The following is an 11676-nucleotide window of genomic DNA, read 5'->3' on the forward strand; positions in this document are numbered from 1 at the left end:
GTAAGCAACTTTTTAATGAGATTTTTGGAAAATAACCATGCCATATAAAATATTGTTTTTGGGTTATACACATTTTGGGAAATTGTTTATGGAAACTATATTTTCCTAGAAAGCTTTATGTTGTAACTTTAATGTATGTGATTATTCGTGAAAATGGCATCATATTTGGTAATGCATATGGGGAATGCATGATTTGTTAGTATGAAAAAGATAAGCATCTTTTATAAAATTCTTGGGAATGAATTTTATAGATTTATTATATTATTTGCAAATTCTAAAGATGATTTATCTTAGCTTGTATTATTTGGGAAATTTATGCAAAATATTTATGACAAGAAATGGTTTTGAGGATTTTGAGAATATTGTGGATATTTGGTTATTGAAATATTTTATGACACTACTTTGAAGTGAATTGTGTGTTTTTTTTTTTTTGTTTTTTTGATATGCAAACATTCAATAGACTTTCAATTAAAATGGACACAAGTCCAAACCAGATACATCTTTGGTCACTTGACATTCAATGATGGGTGGAGTATCCTCCACCCAAACAACACTGTCATTTACAAGTTTGGCATTTCTAGCCATCAGATGGGCAGCAAAATTGCCCGTCCTACACACATGATTAACCTGCCATGCGTGGACATTGAGACTCCACCTCCAGAATCCTTCAATGATCATTTGAATCGAGCTTAGGGGGGAGCAGCAACCAGCCAGAGCACCTGTCACCATTTTCGCGTCACCCTCCAATACAATATTCCTCAAACCGAGGTCTCCAGCCAGCAAAATTCCATCCTCAAAAGCCTTTGCTTCCACTTCCAATGCTCCCAAAGGTAAGTCCAGCTTCTTACTCATAGCTCCCATGAGAAGACCCCTTTCGTTTATGATAACAACCCCTATTCCACAGCTACCCAACTCTTTAAACACCGCGCCATCGACATTTACTTTATACCATCCTTCACGTGGAGGAGTCCACCCTACTATTCTCGATGGCGCTTTCTATCTTGGAGCTTCCAGCTACCCCTTAAAATCCTCAACCAGAGCATTTGCTTCCGAGACTATCTCCTTTGCTTGTTTAATCTTACCTTCAAACTTTGCTGCGTTTCTATTCTTCCAAATGCACCACGCTGTGCATTCTAGGCGCTCCCATTCTATTTCCATTCGATCCTCCCAAATTTTCCATATTACGTCAATAAATTCTCGATGAGGATGACTCACCTTGGGCAATAACATCTTTGTTTCCTTCCAAACAGCCTCTGCCATCCAACAATCCCATAGAGCATGTCTCGAAGATTCACTCAACCCACAAAACACACATTCATCATCTGTGGACGCCTTTCGTCGCCAAAGGCAGTAGTTTGTAGGGAATATGTTTTTACAAGCCCTCCACATAAAGAGTTTGACTTTGCTTGGGAAATTTAAACCCCAAATGGCCTTCCAAAACTCTTTCTTTCTTCTCGGGTTTGACTCCTCTCCCCCTGCCCCTTTTCCTCTGTCTTCGGTCAGCCACCTATATGCTACCTGATATGCACTTTTCACCAAGAAGTCACCTTTTTTCGACCAAGCCCAAATCAATGCATCCTCCGGAAAACTAGGACTAATCGGAATACTCAAGATTGCCTCCGCTTCATAAGGTAAGAAAACATTCTTTATTGCACTAATGTCCCAGCCCCCTGATTCACGGTCTAGAAGGGTGTCCACTAGTTCACCCTCAAAATTTTGGGGCCTAGGACTTGCAACCGTGAAAGAATTTGGGATTGGGATCCACCTATCTGCCCATATCTTCGTTCTACGCCCATTCCCAATATTCCATCTCAAACCTCTCCGAAGAACTTCTTTTGCAGCCATCAAACTCCTCCAAGTATATGACGGTTTCTTACTTATTTGAGCCTCCAGAAAATTGGAATTCGGGAAATACCTAGCTTTCAGTACTCTATGGGCAAGGGACTTAGTGTTTTGAGTTAGCTGCCACCCTTGTTATGCAAGCAATGCAAGGTTAAAAGCTTTAAGATCCTTGAAACCCATCCCCCCCTCAGCTTTGGGTGTGCACATCTTCTCCCAAGCTAGCCATGCTAGTTTTCTTTCCTTATCCCGCTGGCCCCACCAAAAGTTTCTAATCAAAGAGTTAAGCTCATTACACAACGAATCCGGGAGTTTAAAGCAATTCATAGTGTACATAGGTGTAGCTTGGGCAACAGCCTTTATAAGGATTTCCCGACCAGCCATAGTCAGCAACTTTCCCTTCCACCCCACTACTTTTCGACCAACCTGGTCCAGGATACGGTGGAAAGCTTTCTTTTTTCCCCTCCCCACCAAAGGGGGCAGCCCTAGGTATCGCTCATGCCAAATACATAAACTTGTGAGCTTTTGATGTCATTTCACCATTGTGCCATGATATTGGTGATTATCCTGTTTGTGTGACAACTCGTCTGTGTGACGACCTTGTCATGTGGCCTTGGGTGAGGTTTCTGGTTTTGAAATGGTATAGGATATTTTAATGGCTCACAATGGATACTATGTAGTTTCATAGTTACTTTGGGAAGCTTGGTGCTACAATATGTCTATCATTTTTGTCATGATGTTAAGGAAATTTAATTTCAAATACCTCAAAAGCTAAGAAGAAAACAAATAATACAAATGAGAGAGTTCAAGTGATTAAACTACCACCTCAATGACATAATATACGAATATCTAAATTGTTTGTAGTATTTTTAACATACTCGTTGATAAACTAAATTTATAATTTACTCAAAATTCAAAGCCACAAAAAGTATTGAAATAGTTGTAGTCTTCAAATAGCTGTTGATTAACGTTGGGGAAAGGATGTTGTTGACTTGAACTGAACGATGATCAGGGCCAATCTTCACCTTCTTGGGCAATAGCATTAATCATTTGCAGCTGCTGCATTTGTTGTTGCTGTAGTTGTTGCTGTGCATTATGAAAGGCTATTTCACTCTTTGTCTTCACTAGCTCAGACTGAGCCTCAATTATTTGTTCTTGGAGTTGAGAGATTATCCCAACAGTTCCATAGACTGGGTCTTCGACACGTGAACTTGCCTCGAAAGACATGCAATCCGCTGCCACAGCTCGTAAATGCAGTGGAAGTTGCTGCAATGCCAAATGATGAAAAAAAATTGAAACCAGCTTTCTTGTTTTGTTTTGTTTTTTGTTTTTGGGTAAATAAACTAGAGAGATGAACAGCTATAAGGGACTAAATTTTGAAGTAAAAAATATAAGTAGCTTAGTTAAAAATGCACTACAAATCAATTTCAAAGTAAAATAATTTTGGGATTCTTTTTTGTCAAATGAAAATCATTAATTACTCAGGGAATTTAATTTGACAAAGAATCTATTTCAAATGATGGTGCTCTCATGCTTTGTTGTGACAGGTATTAAAATTACACTTGTTAAAAGGTTGACAAAGAGTATATATATGGAAAATGTCAAACGGCTACATGAATAATAAAAAAGAAAAAATTCCATTAGGAGTAGAGTCAATTATTATTATTATTATTATTATTATTATTTTGATAAAAGAGTCAAATATTAAATTAGTTGCTCAAATAACTTAATTCCAAAATAATAATGAAGATTTGGTTAAAAATGGAAATTGAGATGAATTTAAACATATATTTTTGATCTAGTCCACTTCATTAGGTACTAATATTCACTTATTCAAAACAATTACAAAATTTTTCTCAAGTGTTGTTTCAAGAAAAATTAGGAGGAAATGGTATTAAACAAATTTGATATTAACATAAAATGATGAACTCAAACCTTACAATGATAGGGAAAAAGAGGAAAGTAAAACATGTTCAACATTCATATTGATTATAGAAGTGATTGTTTTACTTATGTGTATGTGTTAAAAGAATCCATTAAGAAACATGTTAAGGATATCATTAACACCATCTATGTGATTATTTCTATAAGATAGAAAGCTTTTCAGTCAACGACAAACAAGCTGAAATATTAATCCCTCCTCTATATATGCATATGAAATAATATGTATATAACACCTTTGTATTAGAGAGAGAGTTTTAACTTATGGCGTCCGCTCCTGATGATAGCTCTTTATTATCAGATCAAGACACCAATCAGTTTTTGGTATAGGCTAAGCTAACTGGAACCCACCCTTTGTATTAACTAATTGATAAATGAAAAATATATTACTAGTAACATGTATGTATATATGTATTTATTTATATTTGGTCATACCTCTAGCATTTTGGTAGTGTTGCTAGCACCGAAGATTTTGTGAACACAAGCGAATCTTTGTGGATTGGTGGGAGGAAAATATGGTGCAAGAACACAATCTTTAGGGCATCTCCTTCTCAAAGATTTGCAAGCTGCACATCTAGTTGAATGGGACATTGTCAGATTTTCGAGAATCTACTCAAAGATTTTCTTTCAAAACTTCTAATTATTCTCAAGAAGAGATTTGGTTTCTATGTATTTATATAATGGTGACATGTTTATATAATGGTGAAATCTAGAGATATATATATTCTTATGGTTTTTTCTTGGGAAGCTACCAACGGCTACTTTTTTTCTAAAATAGCTGCCACAAATAAGGAAATTATGTGAAGCTTTAGATTTCTTCTTTATCAAAGAAAAAAAAAAAAAAAAAAAGCAAAGGTGGGTGACCAGTAAAAAAAAAATTATAATAAATTACAGAACCAATAAAAGGTCAAACACTACTCCAAAAAGAAAAAAAAATTCTATTCCACATAATTTCCTTATGAAACAAAAGGTAAAAGAAGAATAAAATAGTTTTTCTTAAAGAAGGCCGGCGCAATACAATTTGAGGTCTTATACAAAAACCTTAAATGGGCATTTGTGTATTTCAATATTGCTTAAAATTAAATTTATTTATTATCCATCAATTTAGTATAAGTTTGGATACTATTTTATTTTGTTGAAAACTAAAAATTGAAAATAATAAAAAAATAATTTTCGGATTACTGTTCACACCAAAAATACTGTTCATTTGCTTATTTGTACTGTTCATGTCCCATGAATAGTGCAAATTTCAACTACTTAATAAATTAATTGACGTTTGAAATGTGTTTTGGAAATTGGTGACACATTATTTTGTAAGCTCTATACAGTAAAATTTGCAATTTCCTTAACATTACTCATTTTTTAAAAGTGGAGGGGGGAAATTGAAAATTACTTATTGGCCCCCACATTATGGGGGCATTTCTCTCATGGGCGGAGCCAGAGGGGGCGAGGGCCAAGGGGCTTGCCCTTGAGCCTTCTCTTAAAATTTCATTGTAATGTGCCATGAGGGTCTAGCAGCCCATGTTTTTAAAAGATGTGTTTTTATAACAATGCTGTAGATAAATATGCTTATTTTTCAAAGGAATGATGCATATTTTACGTGAAGTTCACCAAAGTAAATGACTCTGACACATGAAAAAGAAAGGTAAAAAAAAAAGGTCATCTCAAACACCAAACCATATCACCTTTTCAACCATTTCATTATTGATATAATTAGCTTTTGTCTTGTCCCAGTTTTTTAACCTTTTTAACTATTTATTTTCTTTTTTATCATTATTTTCACAAATTTCACTATTCTTGATACTTTTCAGAGTACTTTATTATTAAGTGATACTACAAATTTTACTATTTATGGCTAATAAATTGGCATGCTGTCAATCACAAAAATTAATTTCAAACATTTATTCATTATATTGATCAATTAACACTAATCACATTTTTATCACATTAGTTTGTAAGTTTTTTGTTGTAAATTTCTGTAGCAATGGGTTGGTTATTTCTGTATAGTTATTTTAATGATATGAAATATATTCATATTTTCTTACAACTGTTTAATTTATTTGTTATTATAATCGATTAATAGTTTTTAAGATTAATTTCATTTTTAATATTGCCTTTTAATTTTGCTCCCCCGGACTAAAATTCTAGTTTTAAAATTGATTTTCTCTAAGAGGTGAGGTGATATTATATATATATAAATATATATACCAAATGGGGGTAAGTTACAAACAAAGGGTGCCGTTCAGAGGGCACTGGGGGCGGAAGCATAGATATGTTACAAATGTAGTTCTAGTACAAGTGTAAACTAAGAGAGGGGAGAAGAAGAGAGCCATTTAGGTTACAAAGTAGTTCAAAGTACAAAGTAAGAAGCTCTGGAAGAAAGGAGGTCTAAGTGTATTTTAGCCTGCTAAAGACTGAGGCCAAGGATGCCTTTTATAGCTGGAGGGAGCCTTGGATCCATTCAGGAGACTGCTTGAATCACGGAAGGTGAAATGCTTTTACTTCCAGGTGAATATCTTTTCAGCCAAAAGCAATAGTAACTTCAATGATTCTGCTGGGGCACTGTTGGGTGAACAGTAACTGGTCACTGTTTATGAACAGTGTCTTGTCTCCTTGCTTTTCTGGAATAGTAATTCTGCATAGTGTTCTGGACTGTGCAGTGAATAGTGTTCTGTTGGCAGCTCTGCAAGTGTGGGTACTGTTCATGGAATAGTAACCGGATTTGCAAAGGTGGTTCTTGAGCTATTCTGGAGTCTTGGGGTTGTTTTGGAGCATTTGGGACATTCTATCTGGAAATGCCTTAATCACTATCCAGGTTATAACCATCATAGGGATCTTGAGAATCCTGGAATGGGTCAATTGGAACACGATTGCACGAAGCTTCTGAAGAGGCAGGAGAGTTCTTTTCTGCTGACTCTAGCTGTTCTGACTGGAGGAGTAGCTGTTGGGCAAGATCCTTGAGTTCTTTAGTAGATTTTCCGGAGATTTGTGCGGAATCTAGGCTAGACTGTGATCTTGTGCAATGATCTATGGATTTCTGGACTGGAAGAGGAAAATCTTTATATAGTTTGGAGATAACATCAGTAGGCCTGAATTTATCCCACCATTTTGTAAAGAATTCCCTATCGAGCAGATTTTGGTTGATAGCATAATTCCACATGCTAATCCAGTGGATCTTGAAATGGACTGTCATATGCAAGATGGCTGGAAACTGAGAAGAATGCTTATCTGTCTGGAACCTGGAGCTGAAATACCGTAGTGCATCCTGTAGAGGTTTTGGGAAGTTTTGAGGAGTTGCTCCAAACATTTCCCACCACTTGAGGAACCACGAAGGTATCTGGCCTTTAAACTTCCTGTCAAACTGAATGAACCATGAGTGATCATAGTTCTCATTTTGGAAGAATAATACCTTTTCAAAAGCATCCATATAGTCATAATAATTGTACAGGGGTTCTGATTCCTTGAGTACTGTAAGTGTTCTGAGAGTGGAGGGGTGTCCCCAATCTTTGCAGCTTACAAAACTCTGAATTATGAATTTATGGTATAGGACAATTGAGGGATTATTCCTATCTCTGATGTCTTCTATTCTGGCATACTTTTCTTGGATGAGAATACCTTTATAGAATTTGATGTTTTTCTCTGGGCTTTTGGGAAGAAAATGCCATTCATGAGGCAGTACTTCCATTGCTAATGCTAGCGGATCCGTTATATGGGCCAAGTGTGGCTTAATATAAGAGATATGCTAAACAAAAGGTTTCTTGATGTAAGATGCTCTTCCTGTTCTAGGAAGGAGAGTAAAAGAAGGTTGCTTAGGCACAATCAGGCCAAAGGGTTCTTCAACTGTATATGGAGAAGGTGCTTTGGAAGGAAATGTGGCTAAAGCAGAACTATAACTGTGTTGTCCTTGGGGCCTATGGTAATTTGGTTTCAGGATCGTAGAGACCAAATAACGATTGGCAACAACGGATGGTGACATAGGTGAAACCTTAGGTGAACTGGAAAAGGGTACTAAGGGGCCAGGGTTCTGTGCCTGACTGGTACTCCTAGTGGTTTGCTGTTTAGGCATTTTGGGAGGTTGGGGTTGTACGGGTTTCTTTCCGGACATTTTGTTCTGGATTCTGCAAAAATTCACGGGTTAGGAAGTCAGGGATACTGTTCTGAGTTCCTGCTATGAATTCAATGTCAAAATCGAAAACTGAAAGAATGGCTTGCCAACATGCAAAAATCTGTTTCGATGCAATGTTTTGAACATCTTTTTCTAAAACATGTTTTGCATATTTACAATCAATTCTTAACAAAAACTTTTGATTCAAAAGATCACTTTGAAATTTTGAAATGCATAGTACTACAGATAAAATCTCTTTTTTAATAGTACTATAATTAAGTTGAGTGGGAGTCCAAATTCCTGAATGAAAACAGACAATCTGTTCAGGGGAAGTGGGACTAGCACGCTGAAGGAGAATGCCACCATAACCAATGTTAGAAGCATCTGTCTGGACTACCTTGAAGGAATTTTCAGAGGGGATTCCAAGGCAAGGGAGTGTCTTGACATATTTCTTGATTTGTTGGACAACCAATGTATGATTAGGTGTCCAAGGAGGGGGATTGGTTCGAAGTCTATCAAAGAGAGGCTTGCATTACTGTCGAAGATTTTGATAGAAATCAGAAATATAATTGAGGGATCCTAAGAACCTTTGGAGTTGAGTCTTTTCTAGGATTTCATCTGGAAACTTTTCTGCAAACTGGATGGCTCTATCTATGGGTTTGATGACTCCATGTCTTATATCAAAACCCAACACCTTAAGTACCTTAGTAATGAACTAAGTTACGCCAGGATAGATGAACAATTAACTTGCAAAAGTTTCCAATCAGACATCAGAAAGTTTGAAGAAAAACTTAAGCAAGAGGTTTGCTCTGATCTTCCCACGGCCTTTTGGCATAGGAAAAGGCACGAAGTTGCTCTACCTTATGTCAAAGATTTCCATGAAAAGAACATCCCTACCAAAGCCAGACCCATCCAAATGAGCCAGGAACTCATGGATACTTGCAAGGCAAAAATAGAGGATCTTCTTAAAAAGGGAATTATCAGGAACTCTAGGTCACCATGGTCTTGTCCAGCCTTTTATGTTCAGAAAAACGCTGAGATAGAAAGAGGTGTCCCTAGACTTGTCATCAATTACAAGCCCCTTAACAAAGTCTTAGAATGGATAAGGTATCCTATCCCCAACAAAAGAGACTTAGTTAACAGGCTTAGTAAAGCAGTGGTTTTCAGTAAGTTTGACATGAAGAGTGGTTTTTGGCAGATACAAATCAGAGAATCTGATAGGTACAAGACAGCCTTCACCACACCCTTTGGCCATTACGAATGGAATGTAATGCCCTTTGGTCTTAAGAATGCACCTTCTGAATTCCAAAACATTTATATATATATATATATATTTATATAAACCCTTCACATGAAGGTGAACCCCACTTTTATGAAACCTCCCTCATGTGAGGAAGTGAATACTTGAAAGAAATACATGATAAATTTTATCATAGTAAGGGGCCCTAGATCATAGCCTAGGCCTACGCAACTTTATTTTGCATGTGGCGGCCGATTGTGTGCATTCTTAAGCTAAAATAAAAGAAGGACCGGGCCTTCTAGCCCAGGTGGTACCCGATCTCCCAATGATCTACCAACTTAGGGGTTCTATCCCCTGCATAAACACTTACCCAAAAAAAAAAAAGAAGGGCTGCGGGGCTGATCAATTGGCTTTATACAGTTGAAGAGATTTTTGAACAAAAATCATTCAGTCAAACACTTCATGTGCATGGCGACCACTTCTTGGCCGTACTTTACATCTAATTTTGTCATATCCTATCTATCTTTTTCACTTTAAGTAAAGTATATAATATAAATGATTGCTTTGTTGAAACTTAAGTAGTTTAATCTTTTATTGCATCTTTACTTAATTAATGAGCATTACAAGTTAACTTCTTTTAAAACATTAAAAAAATTGGGTGCATTATCTTTTATTAAAAGTATATATCACAATTTAACTTAAAAAAAAAAAAATTTTGGGTGCTTGATGTTTTAGTTCAAAATACATTGATTTAGTTGGTTATAGTTAACTCAATTGCTAATTTCGGCATATCTATTCTTTTCACTTTAAGAAAAGTATATAAATAACTACTTTGTTGAGTGATCTAATCTTTCATCATGCTTACTTAATGAGTATTATAAATTAACTCTGTTTTGGGGGGGGGGGGGGTACTTGATCTTCTAGTTCAAATTACATAAAGTTTGGTTGGTTCAAGTTAACTCAAGTTACTCAATTGCTGTTTCTCAAAAAAAAAAAAAAAAAAAAAGTTACTCAATTGCTAAAGTATTTTGGCGTCAGATAAGAGATATGTGTTTAAATATCGCTTACGCCAAAAAGAAAGTAATTGATATCTTGATCTGATAGTGAAACCTACTTATGGAGTAAATCATTATAGATTTTCAATCCTAGCTACCTAATTTATCCATAAATATATATATATATATATATTTAAAAAAAAATAAAAACTTTTACTTTACAATTTTATGTGACTACAAATCATTCATGTTCAAACTATGTTTGGGTCTTACTTAGAACATCAATTAGGAAAAATAATTAAAATGATTGTGTTTTATAACATGGTTGAGATGCATTTTGAGATTCATTGTATTATTGTTTTATGTGAAAATAAAAATATGGGCGTGTCTCATCTTATGAACAATTCATTGTTTATTAATTTAATTTTCAAAACTTTTTAACCGTTTACACTTTAGAAACAAACTTTTTAAGAGGTTAAGTTTTATTCTCAAAACTTAAGAGGGTTTTGTGGTTTACGGGGAAATTCTGTTCCTCAATACTTAGCAAGAAAAAAAAGAAAAGAAAAGAAAAAGAGACCAATAGGAAAAATTGCTGCTGTCTCTTGGTCTTATATTTAGTTGTGCCCACTGAACTGAACGGTTGAAATGGAATAGTGAAAAGATTGTAAAGCTTTATTCTTGCCATTGAATATTTTTTTGTTTTGACTACTCTTTTTGATGGTGATGCATAGACAATATTTGGATAGGTAAGTGTGAAGGACGAAGGGATTGTTGCTAATTTGCAATGCAAGAAACATTATTAATTTTTACATAGCCAATTGATTATTTATTATAGAATACTAATTTTAAATTTTAAAAACCAAAAAGAAATTACTATATCCAAAGAAAAGATAGAGAGGAAACGCCGTCTGTGGGGATCGAACCCACGACCACGTGGTTAAAAGCCACGCGCTCTACCACTGAGCTAAGATGGCTTTTTTTCTCTTATTGCTTTATGAATTGGATTGCACTGTTGTTTGTTTGCTGAATGAATTGAATTGCACTTATAAACCCACTTCCCGTCTCTATGATCACTCACAAGTCACAAGTAGATTTAGTAGTTTCATGATCCTTTGTGTATTATCAATATGCATCACTCCTCCATGGTGGTTCTAAAAATTTTATTTTTTAATAACTCAAAAAGTTATTTTATCTATTTTAATATCACGCTTTACAATACACTTAATATCAATGATTATTTTTTTTACCACTTCATTTAAATATTATTTCTTTATTCTTTTTTTATTATTCATATATGTCTCTTTCTATCTCTTCCTCTGTTTCTTTCTCTCCTTTGAAGTTATAACAACTAGCAAGCCAAGAACAAACACCCACAACCACCCACAACCACCATGCACAACCCACTGCTAGCAAACCCAACCACCACAAACTCACCAACCATATCACAACCACAACCACACTACCACCAACCACCACATCACAACCCAGCAACACAAATCAACCAAAAACCACCACACAAACCACATGGCATGACCCACCCACCACACCCCTTCCAC

General features: G+C 35.5%; 2 protein-coding genes and 1 non-coding gene across 3 annotated transcripts; all 3 read right to left on the bottom strand.

Annotated features, from left to right (window-relative positions):
• Positions 1–1014: 1014 nt before the first annotated feature.
• LOC126689777 (uncharacterized) lies at positions 1015–1845 on the bottom strand. The gene has a single exon (XM_050384955.1). The coding sequence runs from the start codon at positions 1843–1845 to the stop codon at positions 1015–1017; it is 831 nt and encodes a 276-aa protein (XP_050240912.1).
• A 1002-nt stretch (positions 1846–2847) lies between these two features.
• LOC126689778 (LOB domain-containing protein 24-like) lies at positions 2848–4371 on the bottom strand. Its single transcript, XM_050384956.1, has 2 exons — positions 4216–4371; positions 2848–3105 (listed from the first exon to the last, which is right to left on the bottom strand). Exons 1-2 carry the CDS (start codon positions 4369–4371, stop codon positions 2848–2850), a joined length of 414 nt encoding a protein of 137 aa, XP_050240913.1.
• A 6651-nt stretch (positions 4372–11022) lies between these two features.
• Positions 11023–11094, bottom strand: TRNAK-UUU (transfer RNA lysine (anticodon UUU)). The gene has a single exon. It is a non-coding gene; the product is annotated as a tRNA-Lys (tRNA).
• Positions 11095–11676: the final 582 nt, after the last annotated feature.

Source organism: Quercus robur, chromosome 6 (assembly GCF_932294415.1).
Source record: "Quercus robur chromosome 6, dhQueRobu3.1, whole genome shotgun sequence".
NCBI lineage: Eukaryota > Viridiplantae > Streptophyta > Magnoliopsida > Fagales > Fagaceae > Quercus > Quercus robur.